General features: G+C 41.4%; 1 protein-coding gene across 1 annotated transcript; it reads right to left on the reverse strand.

Moving 5' to 3' along the window:
• Window positions 1-327: 327 nt before the first annotated feature.
• On the reverse strand, window positions 328-17,239 carry lamb3 (laminin subunit beta 3). Its single transcript, XM_022745330.1, has 22 exons — window positions 17,194-17,239; window positions 14,791-14,945; window positions 10,266-10,380; window positions 10,034-10,107; window positions 9,559-9,750; window positions 9,192-9,255; window positions 8,913-9,103; window positions 7,398-7,518; window positions 7,104-7,292; window positions 6,854-7,009; window positions 6,301-6,494; window positions 5,925-6,021; window positions 5,199-5,568; window positions 4,949-5,109; window positions 4,504-4,715; window positions 3,754-3,960; window positions 3,527-3,671; window positions 3,228-3,435; window positions 2,523-2,664; window positions 2,254-2,430; window positions 1,900-2,062; window positions 328-918 (listed from the first exon to the last, which is right to left on the reverse strand). Exons 1-22 carry the CDS (start codon window positions 17,216-17,218, stop codon window positions 779-781), a joined length of 3,498 nt encoding a protein of 1,165 aa, XP_022601051.1. The 5' UTR covers window positions 17,219-17,239; the 3' UTR covers window positions 328-778.
• Window positions 17,240-20,152: the final 2,913 nt, after the last annotated feature.

Below are 20,152 nucleotides of genomic sequence, written 5' to 3' on the forward strand. Positions count from 1 at the left end.
GCGTGTTGAAGGAACAGCTGCAGCTACAGCGTGCTGGGCTCTGCCATGGAGCTTTAAAGCTTCATACAGTATAAAGATAGATGTGCATGTGTTGTTTGATTATAGATCAGGTCTAGTTTCTATATTAATACTGTGAAAGTATCAAAGCCTCAGTCCACAGAGAAATGCACACAGCCTGTATTCAGACACTGAGCCTTAAAACCAGCTGTCAGGACTTGTGGAACTTTGTGATGTCACAACAAAAAAAATACAGAAGAAGAGGAAAATATGGAGTTTAAGACACAAGTCAAAGTATTAATAAACTTTTATTTAAATAATGTGCACAAACAACAGATACAACACAAAATAGTTCAGAAAAATATAATAACTGTGGTGCAGTCTTCACAGTGGAGTGTATAAAAATGATAAAAGTTAGTGTTGCTGCCAAAAAGTCAGAAACTTGAGACTTTTATATTATATAAAATGTAAATGATGAAAATGATACTAGGAAATTCAAATATCTATCTTTTGACCACATATTGATATGAATGGCCCCTTGTCGCTTACACTGATCGTGAATGCAGGACATAAACAAGAGCAGTCATTTATATCTCCCTTCTCTCTTCTTCAACCCCAGACAGTGGTTTCCTACATTCCCCACAATTCTTTGACAACCAGAGATGAGGCGTAGTGTTATCAAGAAGAGTTGTAGCAGTGTTCCAGGGTTAGAGACTGTTTCCGACAGTGGAGGGTGTGAGTGTGAAGCACTGCAGTGACGGCAGCTGCAGCTAAGTAACGCTCAGCCCTGGCAGGTGCTCAGGTCGTGGGCTTTCTTTCGAAGTTTTGACAAAAGGTCTTTAAGCTTGGCATCAAGTCCTTCAAGCTTTGTTGACTTCTGGAGGATCTCAGTCTGAAGCTTCCCCAGGGAATCTGCCTTACCTGAAGAAAGATAAGAGGACAAGGAATGACCATGGGATCTCATGAAAACACTGCACTGATCATCAGCTCACAGGACCAGAGCTAATGACCTGTGTAAATGTACGTTCTACAACCTGATGTTACACATGACACGTGTCATTTATTTGTCAAATCTTTGAATTATCTAAAGGCAAAGTCATTTAAAGAAAGAGTCAGTATTTCCCTCCCAGATGTTTATTCCTGGTGTTTGCAGAAGGACGATGAGAAAAAAAACATTGAGACCAAGTCACAGCAAACGTAACTGAACAGACACTGAAAAAGACTAAGTTCAGCTGTGTTTACATAGCATTTCAGAATCACCTCTATGAAAGTTATGAGACTGAAAAACTTCCTTCTTCTGAGGACTTCATGACTTTATTAAAGCTCCATCCAGTCTGAAGGTCTCTGTCCATGTGTAGTTTGATTATAAAGCAGGTCTAGCTTCTATATTAATACTGTGAAAGTATCAAAGCCTCAGTCCACAGAGAAATGTACACAGCCTGTATTCAGACACTGAGCCTTAAAACCAGCCGTCAGGACTTGTGGAACTTTGTGATGTCACAACAAAGCAGTCACCACCCTCAACAACGCCCCAAGCCCCGCCCACCTGGCCACCACCCAACCTTGCAGGATTGGGTTTCTCTGTGATTTCCTGAAATCTGCTATATCTTTATTGGATCACTCAGAAAACAGTCAGCCAATCAGAGGAGAGGCTTAGAGCCTCCTCTCTTCTGATTGGCTCACCGACCTGTTGTTAGTAGAACTCCAGAGAGAAGTCTGAGAGGTCAGATGGTTTTTGGTTCTTAAAACCACAAATATATCTTCTTATGGATCAACACTTCATATAATAACATAAAATATGGGACCTCTAACGAAGCTCTCTGGTTTGAGACTGAATGACATTTACTCAAATAAAACCTGTTTTATTTGAAACACAGACTTTTAGTGGTTTTGTAGTTTTACCTTCCAGAGCCTTCATCATGTTGTCAGTGGTGTTGCCCAGAGCTCCAGCGTCCTGCTGCAGCTTCGCCAGCCGCTCGCCCACCGACCCGTCTATTCCACCAGACTCGCTGGGTGGAGCCTGATCTTTAAGACGATCCAGCTGTTCCTCCAAAGACACCAGGTCCTACACACACACACATTCATATTAAGACATTTTGAAGAAACATTCTGCTGCACATTCATTGTCTTCACTAGAGGCCTTTCACAAGCAGCTTTAATGAGGCTCTCACATGTTTCAACAAAGCCTTTTCCATGACTTTAATCACTTATAGTAAATGTACATCTGTAACTGATCTCCACTGTCAGGTCTCTCACCTCACTTGCAGCAGTTGCTTCATCTTCAGCTTTGCCTGCATTTTCCTGAGCCTCCTGGGCCTGCTGGCCTCCATTCTGCAGCAGGTCTTTGAGCTCGTCCAGCAGGGGCTTCATCGGCTTCATCTGCTCTGATACCTCATCCAGAGCCTTCTCTGCTGGGGTCAGCTGGTCCTTGGCCTGCATAAAGAGAACCACTCGAGAACTCAGTAATGCTAGATAATAAATGAGCCCCCATGTTGTCCATTGTTGGATGTGTCCATGGTTCACACCTTAGTCAGGGTGTTGTTCAGTTTGTCCATTAGATCCATACTGTCCTCCAGTTTGTCTTCCAGGTCAGAGAGGGAGCCCTCCGTCGAGCCAAAGCCCTCCAGCAGCCCGTCCACATCGGCCTTTACTCCCAGTGCTGTGTCCCTGTGAACGTGCAACCACAGAGAACATCAGTGTGACATCTATTGACTCAGACTCATCCTGAAGAGGAGAGGAGTGCTGAAGCACTGGCCTGTAGACCTTCAGAGAGAACACATGTAAAAACTGGTATTTTCAAAACCCACTAAGTTCAGTGCTTGATGTTTTTAATTCTGAACCAGGAGCAGAAAAAAAGCAGAGAGAATAGTTCTGATGCTAAAAACACATTATTCACATAAAATTTATATTTTTGCATCTGTCATTTCTTATTATGAATACTCTGTACTTGGTATAAATCATGCTCTTTTGAATTGTTTTAATGTCCATCCTGGGATAAATAAGAACACTTTGTTTGACATGTAGCGACAGATTTGTTCCTGCGTTCAATCTAATAACAGTGTGTAGAAGATACTTCAAATTGCTCTTTTAAAATACTGTTAAATGTGAAATGAATGTGTGACGCTGCCAGCCTGAACAACAGCAACTGTATTATAGTTGTGTATTACGGTTATGTATTATGGTTGTGTATTATAGTTGTGTATTGTGGCTGTGGAGGACTGACGGCCCACCTGGCGTCCTGGGCCTCCTGCAGCAGCTTCCTGGCTGTGTCCAGCTGCGGCTTGGCCTCCTTCAGAACGGCCGTGCTGTCTGGGAGATTGCCTGCCAGGTTCTTCAGCTCGTCCAGCTTCTTCTTCAGAGCGGCCATGTTGGGAGGCAGCTTGGCTTTCAGGATCCAGTCACTCACCTCCTGGATGTGGGTCAGGTTTGAGGCCGGGTCTGAACACAGAAAAACACAGAAATCAGTCATTAATACTGGAACCATGTGAATCCAAACTCTCCCTTCATATCCATGTAAAACAATCTGTACCTGACAGGAAGTCCTTGAGCTCTTTGACGACATCTCGTGCATCTTGTAAGTCGTCCTCTAGCTCGTCTCTGGTCTGCTTCATCTTATTGGACAGCTTCTCTGCAGACTGTCTCACCTCATTGGTTGTGTCCTGTGTTTCCTGGAGCTGTGAGGAAATTAAAGTTAACTAATAATATAGAAAAAATGACGGTTATATGCCTGTGAAGCTGACAGAGGTGTCTTCTAACCTTCTCTGCAGCCTCTGTGATCTTGTCACTGAGTTTTTCCAGTCGGTCCTTCACATCCTTGGAGTCAGCGTCGGCCCTCTTGCCCAGAGGCAGCGCGCCCACACACTTTGCACCCTTCTCACATGTGGGGGTTCCCTTCGGTGGACACAGATCTCTGCCGTCACACTGCAGAGGGGTGCAGGGCTCAGAGCGAACACTGCCACACACCTGAAAGACAAATGGACAAGACAACAATTACTGTCTGGAGGACAGTTCAACAACATCTGCTCAGATTGCCAGGATATGTGCAGGGAATGTAAACTCAAATATCTAACAGTTTATAATGATCTGATTTTTTTGCATTTGGACCACAGTGGCTGTTCCTCTGCTGCCACCCACAGGAGATAGAACCACATTATACTAACTTACATTTTCTAAAGAGAAGGAAAATTCCAGGCGGTGCAGATGCATCCAAAGACATAAACAGATAAATGGACATGAACAGAAATAGATTTGCTATAGACATGGCATGTATTGTAAAGCGAAGACGAGGTGGCTCAAGATGAAAAGTCTCTGGTTTCTCCAGTGTTTTACTTTACAAGTGACAGATGTGGTAGATTTATACAGACTCATATAACTTCTTCAAGTAAAAACCAGCAGATATGTGTAAGTGAAGAGTAGATCAGGGATATGTTTGGTTCTGAAACTTTCTGTGCTAAATAAAATGTCACAGCATCATGTTGATGAGGTGAAGTCAGGTCTGGTAGTTACCTGTTTGGCGACAGGTGTGAGGTCAGGTCTGGAGGCCATGTTCTGGTTCAGTTTGTCCAGGTCTCTGGTGTTGCCTGGCTGCACTTGGTTCTGAAGGTCCTTAGTTCCCTCTCTGGTGTCGACTGACTCCCTCACCGTGTTCCTGCTTTCATCCACTTTCTTGGCCGCGTCCGTGGACTCGCTGAAGGCGTTCTTGATGGTGGAAAATGCTCCTGAAGGAAACAGAAAAACTTCACATGAGTATGTTTTACACGTGTCACTGTGTCAGAGTCTGTTTGATTGGAGATGGTGACTTTTTGGGTTTGTTTGTTCCATATTTTATTCTTTTATTAGAGGATTAAAAGTTGAAGTTAATAGGAACCACTTGAGGGTGCTGTTACTTCATTTATGCACCAGTACATCAGCTACACTCAGTGATCCATCACAGTGTGTGTCTGTTTCTGACCTGCACTGTCCGGACTGATAGAGTTCTCCAAGGCATCCTTCTTGGCTTTGAATGACACAGTGAGTCCGTCCAGCAGAGCCCGCAGTTTGTCCAGATCCGAGTCCAGACCAGGAGTTCTTGGCAGTGGTGAAAGGTCATCATTAACCTTGTCCACCTGGTCCCTATGAGACAACAATGAGAATTGTTCAGTTAGGCATCAGTGATGAATTCTGGCTGTGTTGATTTCCTGAAGACCTCAGCAGTCCCTCACCTCAGCTTGTCCAGCTGGGACAGAGCATCATCAATCTGTGTGGCAGAGGTTGGTGGAAGGAGGATGGAGCCCTGGATCTGCTTCAGGCTGGCTTCCAGGCTCCAGATGCGAGGCCCAAATTTTCCAAGATCTGGAACACCTGGAGAAGGGAAGGGGGTGGAGAGTTTCTCCAGAGTCAAGCTCAGGTTCTGTCTCTGTGCGTCCAGACTGAAGAAGCAGGACGGACATGTATCGCAGGTGGGGAAAGAGTCACAGCGTCCTCGACTGCAGGCATCACAGCGAGTCCCGGTGACGCCTGGCCGACACAAACAGGCTCCTGTCTGCTGGTCACAGACCTCTGGGAGGGTTCCCTCAGTGTCACAGCGACACGCTGCGGAGAGAGGAGAATATAACAGAAGAATATAACTGATTATCATGAAAAGTGAACGGAAAACAGTGAGAAAAACAACCATCCGTGAACTAATGTTGTAGCGAAGGGTAAGTGTGCAAAGGCCAGGAATCAAACCTGGGTGTTAGAGTCCCACTTTAGAACTGAATGAAGCCACCATGTGAACAGGTTCCAGAGACTTGGGTCATGTCTTAATGTCAGTATTAGGGATGAACCTGTGACTGCAGTGTGTGTTAAACTGAGGTTTGTGTGTGAATCCTGAATAATAATGACTGTAGTGTCTGAATCCAACAATGGCTTCTGAACAATAACAGAGAAATTAAAGATGGCTGACTCACATCGGCAGCCTATGAGTGGGTCTCCGTACGTGTTCTTTGGGCACTCGGTACAGGTTCGGCCTCCAAATCCTGGTCTGCACTGACACTGACCTGTCACCTGGAGAGAGGGAAACAGAACTGAAACAAACTGGATATAAACTCTGGCTATGAATCCTTGCTCCTCCTGATATCCAGGTCATGATTATCCAAGAAGGGTCAAATCAACTTCAGTCTCAGGTCCTTATCAGTCGTTACAACGACCAGACACTAACAAACCAAGTGACATCAATAGCCTTGATAACAAACATCAAGTATCAAGGATCAAGTATCACCAAGTCCAGCTGCCCTCGATTCAACCCTTATTTCTGGTGATTCAGAAACATGATGTAGGTCGTACCTGGTCACAGGTGTCACTGTATGACCTGGTGGGGTCACAGCCGCAGGGTTGGCAGCGTCCGGACAGGAATGGTTTCCAGTAGCCTCCTGAACACACTTCACAGGTCAGGCCGTGGAAGTGGGGGCGACAGGGACACTGTCCGGTCACCGGGTCACAAACATCTGACAGAGAGCCGTCTGAAGAACAGGAGCACTCTGGAGAGCAGGGTGACATCAGAGTTAGTAACAAAGACACAAATGTATGCATTAGTATGTTATTAATAAAAGGAACTGGAAGTTTAAATAGATTTTATCATGAAATCCAAATCCAAAGACGCGACAGAAGTGACAGATTGAACGCACAGATGAATATCTAACATTACAGTAAACATGCTCCTCAACTCTAATATGAACATTTGCACACACACATGTATTTCACACTCATGAACATGCAGTGAACACACTTCCGTGAACAAGCTATAATAGTAACTAGTAATAAAAGCGAGAACATGCAGAGCTGGAAACAGAGGCCTGTGGTGTAGATAAGTGTTAAGTGTGTGTGTGTGATGACTCACTGGTGCAGCCCAGAGGGTTGGATTCGGTCAGGCCATAGTAGCCTCTCTTACACCGGTCACAGCGGGGCCCCTCAACGTTCACCTTACACTGACACTGGCCTGTGCTGTCGTCACACCGGCCCCCGTTAACCGTTCCCTCAGCGCTGCAGACGCAACCTGACAGCAACACAACAACACAGACATGAGCCGCTCATCAGAAACAGTATCTATGTAAAACATATATTTTTAATTTCAGCACTGAGCTGCTTACGTATGCAGGCATCAGGACGGTCCATTCGGCTGCGGGGGTTTGGCTGGTAACCAGGGGCACACTGGTCACACTTCGGCCCTGTTGTGTGGTGCATACAACCCTCGCAGACACCTCCACTCCTCCGCCCACTGGCCTCGTACACCGCCTGGTCAAAGCGGCAGCGCTGGGCGTGGTTGTTGCACTCACAGCCTGAGGAGAGGACACACGTGTTAGTAGACAGTATATACAGTGACGTTAATCGCGCCGATGACTCCTGTTTGAAGAGTGGTGTGACAGGCACAGGTGACGTCTTACGTTGGCAAGTGTGGGTGTTGCCCTCCTCTGCGGGTCTCCAGGGCAGATCGTTGTAGAGCTCAGCACAGCGCTCACAGTTCATACCTGCTGTGTTGTGCTGACAGTCGCACTGTGGATTCACCTGCACAGACGACCAGGAGAGACGTTTCATTACACATTACATCAGTACGCACAGATTTGGAAGGTGGATGAAATTCAGAGATTTAGCAGATTTCAGTTCACAAACACAAGTTTTAATATGAAATTGATGATGATTTCCTGCTTTTCTTTTCTTTCACATCATTGTGATTTCATTACTTTTGGGTTCTTTCACTGTTGATCAGACTTAACAAGTAAAACTGAAGACAGACACAAAACTGCTGCCAACTCATCTCACAAAGTAAATTCACTTCTCAGCCACCTGGCCCCTGGGCTGATGCCGGGATCTGGCCCCTGTCCCCGCTATAGGTCCCCCAACCCCATCCCCAACCACAACCAACTTTAAAAAATTTTTATTTTATTTTATTATTATTTTTCCTACTTGATATCCTCTGCAATTATTATCATTATTCTTTTTTCTCTCCTCTTATCTTAATCTATTTTTTTGTTGTGTTGTGTGTTTGTTATATCCTCTGTTATGTGCGTGGTCCAGTCTATCTCACTATTGTTACACCTGTTTTCACTTGTTTTGTAATGACTTAATAAAGGAAAAAAAAATCGCCAAACTGACAAAGTATATGAATTAAACACACAGCTGCTTGGCAAAGAGACAACATACATACATGGGCCCATTAATCAGGACTTGACTGTGCAGATTCAACTGCCCTGTTCATGCTGCGTTCACAGCTCTTAGGTTAGACAGGTGGTAGTTTTAGATCCTGTATGACGGTGAAGAGAGAACAACACTAACACTGTCTTCTTTTGATTCATAAAACCATCCTAAATAAACTAAACTGATTTATCATCACTTTTAAGACTCAGGAATATGAGACACTGCACTCACTCACAAGAATGTAGATATGCCAGTTATGAATATAACAGTTAAAGATTCTGTCAAGTGATGTTTTATATGATGAATGATCCTGTTTTTCTCAACATGAATGCGTATTATCGTTATATTACTGTTTTTTCTTTATGTTCCTTCTCTCTACACTTTTTCTCACATGGCGTGTTCTGGTTTTGTATTTACAGTGCACCCTTGTAAACAAGAGTGAATTCTGTGAATTAACAAATAAATAAATGAATAAATAGAAATATTATGTGTTTTCAAACTGTATTGTCACTCTGGTGTTGCCCTGCTGAATTTATCTTGTGTTTGTGCAAATTTTGAGCCTGTATGAAGATCAGTGCCCTGAATCTACAGCTTATTCCATGAATGCTTTTTGTTTCACCATTATAAATAATAATTGTTAAATTAATTGTTAGATAATTTTGCATCTAGAGCAGAAAATACAGGGTATAGTACAGAGACTCTGTAGTTCCAGCTCAGTACAAAAAGGGGAAGCAGGAAGAACCAAAAAGCACCTGTACAGGTACCTGTATGGTGTTGGACAGAGGGGAGTTGTGGGTTTCTGGCAGACATCGGTTGGCATGTCCATGGCACATGCAGCTGCCCATCACCCTCATCTCCTTCAGAGCATAAAAGCGACTGAGAGATCTGCCCGGCAGACGTGGAACATCACCCAGCTCTGTCAGCCTCACCCTGAGCCCCGTTAACCCCGACACATCTGTGAAGGAGACAGCTGTGAGTCAGGAGGATAAAACCTTTAACCAGGTCTGTAAACCATCTGATCTTGAATGGACAGAGACACTTACTTTCAATCTTCTGGCTGTTGGGAGTTGGGACATAAGCGTACTGACGCAGAGGACTGAACTCGATCTGGAGAAGAGAGAGGAACATAGTTGAATTCTCTATTTACATCAGATTTTGCTCTTATTTCACAAACTTTCACAATAATGTAAAACACTGTGATCCTCAGAGACACACAGTTATTGACAGTTTGATAACAGTTTGTTAAATCCTTCTGTCTGTGGTATCTTTAAAAGTGATGAATAATAAAAAGTAAATATTAAACAGTTACAAATAATTAAAACTTAAAAATGTGTGTTAATGATAGAGTTTGTTCTAAAACTAAACATTTTGAATAACTGAAGCCAAAGTAAAACAGCTGTTTGTCCTCACTGTGTGATCCTGGTAGGGGTTTGTTCCAATAGGGGGCAGTGTGTAGCAGTACGTGTCCTCCAGGGTGAGAGGTGTAGCTGTGGGGACTCTGGGAAATGCTCTGCGACAGTCTGTGGCCAGGTGGAGGGCGGGCTCCCACGTCCTGCCGTTGTCCAGCGTCCTCTCTATGACCAAGGCGCTGGGACGTGGACCCTGCAAACAAACACATGAATCAGGTTTAACATTCATGAGTCATGTATGAGGAATAAATATATAGGCCTGCAAATAAAGCGAGATGTGTTTGATAAACTATCAAATAATGATAAATTAAAGTTTTACAGCATTTATCAAACCTGAAACAGAAAACATATTTTCAAAATAAACAAATCTTCTTCTATTATTATTATTATTTAAAAAAAAATCATTTCAAATACACAACATACAGAATCATGAATATGGTTCATCAACATGCAACATACTGCAGACTGTGTCCTACCTTGAAGCTGAGCACCAGGTTGTCAAGTTGGAACAGGTTGCCCAGGTCCAACTCCAGAGTGACTGGACTCACCTCTGCAGGACAAACAGGCAGAACAGATCTCCATCAGATTCACTAACAGATGATTAACAGATGTTCATACAGAGACTTTGATTCACTTTAAACTGATTTTCATGGAGTCACTGTGCAGCTGCAGATCACTGCTGACACTGGAAAAGTTCTGTCTTCTCACCTTTCTTGGACTGCCACCATCTGTCTGGTGCAGATGTGGACAGCACTTCCTGGATGGTGTGGGCCAGCTGACCATTTGGGTTCCTGGAGTCACATGGACAACACTTCATCCTCCTCTGAGAAACAAACAAACAAACAAACAAACAAACAAACAAACAAACAAACAAACAAACAAACAAACAAACAAACAAACAAACAAACAAACAAACAAACAAACAAACAAACAAACAAACAAACAAACAAACAAACAAACAAACAAACAAACAAACAAACAAACAAACAAACAAACAAACAAACAAACAAACAAACAAACAAACAAACAAACAAACAAACAAACAAACAAACAAACAAACAAACAAACAAACAAACAAACAGTAAGAATGGAGTTTCCTGCAGAGTAATACTTGTATGTTTGTAATTGCATCAGTGTGCGTGTCCTGAATGCGACCCCTGGACCTCAGACCAGGAGATAAGCCGTTTCACTGAGCAGGTCACACACTGGCAGCAGGGACAGAAGATCGATAAGCCTCAGATTGGGAACGCTGATCTCTCACAGTCCTCACTTTATATTTAAACAATGTTTGCATTGAACTGGTCAATAAAGTGGCACAAACTTTCCCCCAGTAAAAGATGTGGGAGGAACATGTACTGCCCCAGTTTAAGTCTGACCACGTTCTGCAACTTCTACTAATTCACTGTAAAATACAATTTTACTACAGAATTCAAAGAAATAATTCATCTAAAAATAGATACAACATTTTCAGGTGAATATCTACTGACACTGAATCAGTCAAAGCACCTGTGGGGTGTGAGTGTACACGTGCAAACACACACACACACACACACACACACACCTGGTCAAAGTTAACTGAGCAGATAAATCACAGTTATTTTTGCAGCTGATGAGTTACGTGCTGTTTGTTAATATATGTACTTGGACAATTCCCCACACAGTGCTCACATCACTGACAGCTTCCACCAGCTGAGTCAGTATCCAGTAACCCCCCCCCCCCCCCCCGGACAAGGCTGCCACTCTGGCACACAGACCATGCATGGATCAGGTCCCTCATGGTTTCTGATTGTTACAACATTCTGGCCTCCACAGTGTTTTCTCCTGCAGCTACGTGTCTCAGATCACTCACCAGCATCAGATTGTTGGGTGTTCCAACAATTCAACATGTCTATGAAGCCTTGTAAAGTCCTTGTAAAGTCCTTCAGGTCCAGTGTTTTTCATGAAACCCTCCCTCTAGCTCCACGCCAACAGTCTGTAACAACCTTTATATGGATTTGTTTTCTAAACCAACTAATATCTTCACTTCCATATTCACAAGCACTGATGAGAACACACCTCATCACTGTATGAATGCAGCTGACTTAAAGTTTTAAGTTATTTTCTCTTTCAAACATGTTGACATGTTGTCAATGCTGTTATTTTGTGAATTTGTGCATTTTCTCATTAAACCACTGAAAGATTTTCGACCAAGTTTTTTATGTATTTAGTTTTTAATCATCTGCAATTCTGACACATAACTCAGATTTTTTCCACCTGTCTTTCTTCATCTCCTTCTGTTATTATTATTATTATTATTATTCTTATTACATGTGTGATCTATTCTTTTTAATTTAGTTACCTTACAGACTATTTCATGTCATGTCTGTAAACAGCTTTTTGAGTAAAACTGGAGGATCAGTTATCAATTATCAATTATCAATTATCTATTTATCAATCATGGTTAACACATCTTTAGAAAATGTAATTCAGCAAGGATCACATGGCTTATTTTCTGTCTTGTTGAAAAGTAAAATGCATAGATCAATCAGCGTACATCCAGCTACTGTATGAATGAATACAGTGTAAGTAAATGACAATGTGCCAACAAGTAGAATGATCTGAGTTGTGACAGAGACTAAACACTGTCAATGAAAGATAGAGAAAAAAAGTGATGTTCAACATCTGTTTAAGGAACAAACAGTAAACAGCTGCACTGATAGACCAGACTGATGAATTATTACTTCAACTTGAATGCATTAAATTTGACTGTGTGTAAATATTTTATTATTGCAACAGAGTAGATCTTATCTAATCTGAGTGAAGCATGATGGGAAGATTCTTCTCAACTTTGAGTTTGTAGGTAAAAAGTGATTGAGCGTGGAGGTCTAAGGGCTGTTGGCACTGTGGTGTCACCTCAAACACACACTGTTTGCATTTAGTCAGTGCTGCTGGCACATCCAGTCTGCATCAACTGAAGTGAATCTGATCTGAGTGCAGGTGTAAAGTCCACAGCAGACATCGTGATAAAAATAGAGTCTGCATTGGCACCAAGGAGGCTCCGGTTACACTTTAACTAACGTTAACGTTAACTTTACTTCTTCACTTTAACTAGTGTGCAACAAGACACCAGCAGCAAAATCACTTAAATATACAGATGCATGGTCAGATTATCAGTATAGCAGTATAAGAATGGCATTACATGTGTATTTATAGGATCAGAAATGCCTTGTCTGTCAACCAGAGGGTCTGTGGCTGGATTCTGCTGGAGTTGTTGTGTGTTGAAGACGAATACAATGATAAAATCTATCCTGGGTACATTATAGATTTTAAGGATTAATGTCCAGTTTCTCGTTTCAAAAACTGCAAATCAAACACCGCAAAAAAACTATTTGTTGTTGTGTGGAAATTTCAAACATGTTTTTTTTCATCTGACATATACTAGTATCATTAATAAATAATGATTTGTTTCACTATTAATGAATAGTAAACAATAACTTGATCTTGCCAAATAGTGAGCCTGCATCAATGTTGTTTATTTATGATTTGTGGTGAAGTGTTGACAACCAAATTAATAACCTAATTATAAACCATTTATAATCCTTTATAAGGAACGTCTTATTGTAAAGTGGTACTGATAATAAATACATACATAGGTAATGTTAAGGAGGTTTAAGTGGTCTGCTTCAGTGAGAGACCTAACGAGTCAGTGTCAGAGGTGATGTCCAGGTAACCTGGGTTACTGCACTGAGAACAGTTTTATTCCCAAATCAGCAGGAATCTGAAGCCAGATGTTTTCCAGGATATGTGGATGTTGGCACTGTCAAAACTCTATTGCCACAGTATGATAAAAAATATTCAAGGACGTGAACATTAGACCAGTCAACACAACAGGAATGGACAGCTGCTTTTCTTACTTAATTAAAATTTAGCCTGCACCCAGACAGTATTTCTTCTAGAGAGGTTTCAATTCTAATTCAATCACTCGATTATTAAACTTAATTATTTGTTGCAAAATCTGATACTTGCAGCAATGTGATGAGGCATACCAAACAAACTGGTAGTCAAGCATTAGTGTGTGTCTATGTGTCAGTCTGTGATACAGCTGAGGGTTCCTGCCCCTCCCTGTCTGGACGAGGTGCGGCTCAGGTAAAAAAAAATCAATCAGAGAGTCCACACCTCACACAGCTATCTGTTCCCTGAGGCTCAACACTGCACACACACACTGTGTGGTATGAAGACTGTGTAACAACTGTCTGTGTTTCTCTGCCGCACTTTCACTGATTTAAGTTTTTTTAGATCATACAATCTCCCAACTTCTACATGTGGTAACTTTTACTTCTCTACAGTACTTAGTCATTATTTTGAGGATCTGGAACTTTACCTATTATTTATTTCAGTGACATATTTACTTGTAAGCAGCTTTGGAAGATAAAAACATCAAGTGTTACTTGTGGTATGTTGGAACTGTGTAGAGAACTTCACTGCCCTCTCACTCTGTGCTGCACCATCTTTACATCATAATAAAGCTGCATGTAATAAATATCTTTTAAAAAGTCCAAATACACAATACAAAATGTCAACTTTAATAGGATTAGAAAGTTCAAACTAGTTCACTTTTAGTGGATTTTATAAAAATAAACTTAGGTACAATATATGTGATTTTATTTCACATTAGAGACACTTTTCAGCCTTTTTTTGAGCAATAAAAAAAAAAAATTGCAGCAACACAGGCTTGACTCCTGTTCACTGATGGTTCACTGCTGTGTTAAAGTCTTATTTCAAAATCAACATATTTAATATGGAGGTTTTGTGCTGAGCCAGCACACGAGCTGGTGACTGGCTTTTCAGACGTTGGTCAAAGAGTACAGTTGCAACATGATGCTCTGGCACTGACATCAGACTGTTTCACAAGTAGACAGCAGGCTGTCCGGCCAAACCCGCCACAGCCTGCGTCCTGCACGTTTGTCTGTTCACTCTGACCTCTGTGGCACTCACCCCACGTAGAGAGCCACGCGTGGCCTGGGTGAACAGAGCTGGCTGAGGCAGTGATATTTCAGAAGTGATGTTCCTGTCTTATTATTGTTATCTCCTCACTGTTTGCTCTGTCTCACAAACTGCAGCTTGAATTCAACAGGTTTTCTTTGGTCAAGATAATTTAAGATTTTATCACAGTAGTTATTTTTTTTTTAAACTTGTGTCTCAAAACAACTTTGATGCAGAGAAATAAAAAGTAAACATAGGACTGTGCTCCTACCAGTTGATATGGGGTGCAGTAGACCTCGGAGCCGGTGAGGCCGCAGGTGGAGGAGGTGTGGAGCTGGTGAGACCTGCCAAGGAGCAGGTCATTGCTGGGGGGGTAACAAGCCCCCCAAGAGCAGTCAGTCTGGGCCTGTGATACTGCAGCTATGGCTGTGAGGAGGAAGACAGTGCAACAAGAAAATCAATCACTACATGATCCATATCATTCATCAATAACATCAATATCTCAGTTAGCATCAATAATAATAATTATAAAAACCTACATTTTTACTTCAAGCTCCATACAGTCTAAAGGTAGATGTCCATGTGTTGTGTGATTATAAAGCAGGTCTAGGTTCTATATTAATACTGTGAAAGTATCAAAGCCTCAGTCCACAGAGAAATGCAGACAGCCTTTGGAAAATTTATTTAAAATAAAAATTATATCAACTGATATGCATAAGTATTTGAAAAGTCATCAGAACTTGCTTTAAATCTGCATGTAATAATAATGATCACATATATCAAGTATATACTGTATGTGGTTAAACGATAAAACACAATGACACAGAACAGACAGCAGTATTAAAGCTCCATACAGTCTAAAGGTCTCTGTCCATGTGTTGTTTGATTATAGATCAGGTCTAGCTTCTATATTAATACTGTGAAAGTATCAAAGCCTCAGTCCACAGAGAAATGCACACAGCCTGTAATCAGAAACTGAGCCTTAAAACCAGCCTCAGGACTTCTGAAACTTTGTGATGTCACAACAAAACAGTCACCACTCTCAGCCATGCCCCAAGCCCACCTGGACCCCCCATCCAACCTTGCAGGATTGGGTTTTCTTTGATGGTTTACCTGAAATCTGTTATATTTCTATTGGATCACTCAGAAACCACTCAGCCAATCAGAGGAGAGGCTCAGAGCCTCCTCTCTTCTGATTGGCTCACCAACCTGTTGTTACTAGCACTCCAGAGAGAAGCCTGAGAGAGGAGATGTAAACCTACCCTGAGATGGTTTTGGGTTCTTAAAACCACAAATATATCTTCTTATGGATCAACACTTCAAATAAAACACAAAAGAAGAGGAAAATATGGAGCTTTAAAGTAACTAGTTTTGTATTGCTCTGTGACCCAGTAGCACATGTTTATAGAACATGTTGAACCATTAAAGAGTGATGTTATTGTACAGATTAAGGTCTTGGGGCTTTAAATGAAGTTAGCTGCTAGCCCCTAGATGTTAGGGGTTAATTATTAATAATACTGTGACAGTACAGTTACTGTTGTACTAATTTACTTGTTGATTATAAAAAAAGCCTACATATCATTTGACCAAGTTTTACTCACAACTAATGAAAATATATAAAATATTTGTTTGTTATTCCAGTTATTAGCAGAAACAGTTCCTCCTTGATTAGATCACCAACCTACATCACATGAAACCTTTAGCAAACCATCTCTGCACTGCACCAGAACATGACCACACCCAGCTCTGGACTTTAAATTAACAATTTCAGGCCTCGAAAATGACAGTTTTATTAATTTTTCAACCATGGCCAGAAGCTCTGTGATGGGAACCATAATTTTGCTGAACTTTGAATAGCTTCTCATTCAGCCCATGTTAAAGAGGTTTTGCCCTTGTCTAATCCTTAGGTCAGTGTTTCCCAATCTGGGAATCTGGGAAAGCCTACTGTTGGGCCGAAGGTATTGCAAGTACGCTGACAAATCATTAAATCACTGGCAAAACACTACAATTTTGGTAAAAATCTATAATTACATGCAGACTCTATTTGATGTTTTTAAATGTTTTAAAATGAAATGATATTTGAAAACATTAAAAATGCTTAAAAACTCCTTTCAATGTTTTTTACCCCTCATAATAATGTCTATCACTATAGCCAATAATAGGAAGTCCTATACGTCATATACTTGTTTGATAACTCAGTCTGATTGTTCACTAAAAGATCACATCCATGGCAAATGGAGTTTTCAGATGGATAGCTGGTTAGCAACAGGAAGAGTAAACAGGAAAGAGAGTCAGAGACAGATGGTGAATCAACAAGTGACCTCTCTCCCGTCTGCTTCAGTTCAGTCCTGAATGTTCCATCGTCATCATAAAACAAAAAGTGTCATTGTTTAGGCATTATTAGGCCTCCGTATTGTTACAGGGTTGGATAGGGACGCCAACATTTCTGAGATTTTCAAGTGGACTGATGAAATCCTTTCAGGGTTAACAGCTCTTTAAACATGTGCCATCACGACCAGAGAGTATGAAATATCTCATTCCAGCCAATCACTGCAGCAGCTTGTTTCACATTAGTTCTTGCTCCCGGCTAAAAAATGGAGTGTCTCTCAGGACAAACTTTGTGAAACAGAACGAGAGAAAAATGTAAATATTAAAGTGAAAAACAATATCTTACCAGCTAGAAGTAAAAGTATCCTCATGTTGTATTCCTCCTGTGAAAAAGTCTGGAGCAGAGGAGAAAACAAAAAGCCGAACATCAGTAAACAGAAAGAGAAGCCCGACGACAGTGTGTGTGTGAGTGTGTGTGTGAAGGTGAGACTCACCTGGTGGTTGGTTCTCTATCAGCTCTGTTAGGTGCTGTATTGAAGTGTGCTGCTGCCTGGCTGCTGCTTTATAAACACAGTCTCACCTGGACGCTATGATACAGTGTGTGTCAGAGTCACACCCTTCACCACCGCACCCTGCACTCTATGAATCAACAGACACACATACAGACACGCAGGCAGACGCAGACACACAGTCAACACACTTGCACACTCACACACAGACTAAATGAGATGTAATAAAACATTATTATGAACTAAAACTGAGCTTAAATAATCTCATCTGACTCGAAAATATCAAATGTTTGTTCATTTGTTTCTTGTTGTTCCCAGAGGATGAACCCTGATAACTGAACTTTCCATCATCAGGTCCCGTTTTAGATCAGTCCAGTATTTTGGTGTATTACCAAATACCTGCAAAACTAACAACTGCACTTTGTGTTTAGTGCTAATTTATAGTGCCTTAGCATGCTAACACTAGATGGTTCAACATGGTAAACATTACAACTGCTAAACATCAGCATCTTAGCTTTGTCATTGTAAACATATTAGCTCGCTGTTGTTAGCATTCAGCTAAAGCACCATTGTACCTAAGGACAGACTGAGCAGCTAGCATGGCTGTGGAGTCTTTTTCCAAACTGAGAGATAAATGAATGTTTTAACACTACTTTTAACACAAAACCTTTTGAGTATAAATCACTAAAACTTTAATAAATATGGCGATGGTGTCAAATTATATATATATATTATAATTTGGCCAATATGACTTATAATAGCAAGTCATACATACATTATACTTGTATGAAAGTCTCACAAAGTTTTTATCTGCAGTGTTTTTATTATTTATTTATTATAAATGTATTGTGTAATAATTTCCTGGACTTTTCCATTTTGCAAATAACATGGTTGTTGTGAGGACAGGAAACACTGTTACACAGACAAACTCACTCCTCCCTCCTTGGACACAATCCATGCCCTGTAGACAGTGTTTAAGGCCATGTCTTTGCCAGGCTGTGTGGTGTGCTGATCGTCACCTGTGCGTAAAGAAACAGTAGCCTGAGGGCCAGCTGAACACACACATTGTGTTTTTCTCCATTCTCCACGGACACACTGAGTAAGTCCAGGGTGTGTCGTCTGACTCAACTAACATGCACATTGGCCACTGTGCACATACAACTTCAGACAAGTTTTGTCACGCCTCCTAGCTGTGAGTTATTTCTTGGAAACAGCCTGGTGTCTCCTTCCTTTTAACATAGAACCAAGTAAACACCTAAAACAGTGCAGAATATAAACACTCTGCTATCTGCTATCATTTAATACCTCTGAAGTTAATGTCTGTGCCTGAACATGTGTCTGTAAAGACTTGTAAATGTTTCAGAGCCCTTTATTGTGTCATAGATCCAATTTTAAATGGAACATTGACTTTTTTGACCATCAGTCTACACTTGATAACACAGAATGACAAAGTGAAAACATGTTTTTACAAACATTTGCAAATTTATTAAAAATCAAAACCTGAAAACTCAAAGCCTTCACACACTTTTCTGTGGCTCCAAACTCTGGTCGGCTGTTTCCTGTTTGATTTTTTTGTCTTTGAGATGAATCTAGATCTTGACTGGAGTCCACCTGTAGGGAACTGAGTTTAATGGACAGTTGAGAGAGAGAGAGAATCACACCTGTGTGTATCAGGTCCCACAGTTCACTGCAGGTCTGGACAAAGACATGAAGTCCAGTGGACTCTCTGTAGACCTCTGTGGTGAGACAGAGATCAGGACACAAAGCTCTGAGTGTTCTCAGGAGAACCGTGGAACATGTCTGGAACCAGGACTCTTCTAGAGCTGGTGTCCAGACAAACTGAGGGACCAGGTGAGAAGGACCTGGGTCAGGGAGGAGCTTCAGAAGTCTTCTGCAGAGATGGAGAAGCTGCTGCTCATGGTGTTCTGTCTCATCAATTTAGCCTTAACAGAATTTAACTACAATGACAATAATATTTAGACATTATATATATTGTTTGAATTTAAAAATATTGTTCCGACATAGAATTGATTATTGATTATCACCAACTTTGCTGCTTCCTGTTGCCAGTTTATAAAGCCACGGACAGAAGCTCTGCTGGAAACTTGATGGTATTATCATGATTATTAATAAACAAATACATACTTCATCAACATGGCAAACTTGAAGCTAAAATGAGTCAGTTAGTGCAGCTGGTGTTAACCTGCTGGACACAGGAAGACATTTACTTTGGTCTTTAAACTCACAGTCTGTAACTTCTGCCTCTAGGGGTCTCAATAAAAACAATAACAGAAGATGGCGGATCATAGGAGTTGTTGTCTTCACCATCATTACCATAAACTCCTCCCGGTTTGGATTCCTTCAGTGTCAGTGGTTCAGGAAATCAAACAGACCCGGTGATTATGAGTGTTAAAACACTGAATGAAGCAGTTTGACATTTAAAGTCAGTGTTTGAGCGACGCTGTACGGTGGACAGAGACTCAGGGAAGAGCTGGAGCTGAGATTGATGCTAACCTTTGTTCTGATTGTTTCTCTGATAATTTATGAACCAGATGTTCAGCAGGTTTTTACCAGCAGCTGGATTATCCACAGAGGTGTCCTCCTCTCCATAACAAACACACCAGGGGATTAAAACCTGTAGAAACACCCAGAAAACAGTTTGACTTTAACAATCAGAGATTCAGCGACGCTCTTCAGTGACACAGGACAGGACGTCTCCAGCAGCTGGGAGCTGAGCTGTCTAACATTTCCTCAGCTTGTTTCTCTGATAACTTCAGATCCAGACGTCCGACGACT

This window comes from Seriola dumerili, unplaced genomic scaffold (genome assembly GCF_002260705.1).
Source record: "Seriola dumerili isolate Sdu_G_001 unplaced genomic scaffold, Sdu_1.0 BDQW01000088.1, whole genome shotgun sequence".
NCBI lineage: Eukaryota > Metazoa > Chordata > Actinopteri > Carangiformes > Carangidae > Seriola > Seriola dumerili.

Coding starts and splice junctions, on each gene's coding strand:
- lamb3 (XM_022745330.1), bottom strand. CDS start 17,218: ATGAGGATACTTTTACTTCTAGCTG. Junction 5,110..5,198: donor TCCCAGCTGGACAAGCTGAG/GTGAGGGACTGC, acceptor GTTGTCTCATAG/GGACCAGGTGGACAAGGTTA. Junction 3,672..3,753: donor TCACAGAGGCTGCAGAGAAG/GTTAGAAGACAC, acceptor ATTTCCTCACAG/CTCCAGGAAACACAGGACAC.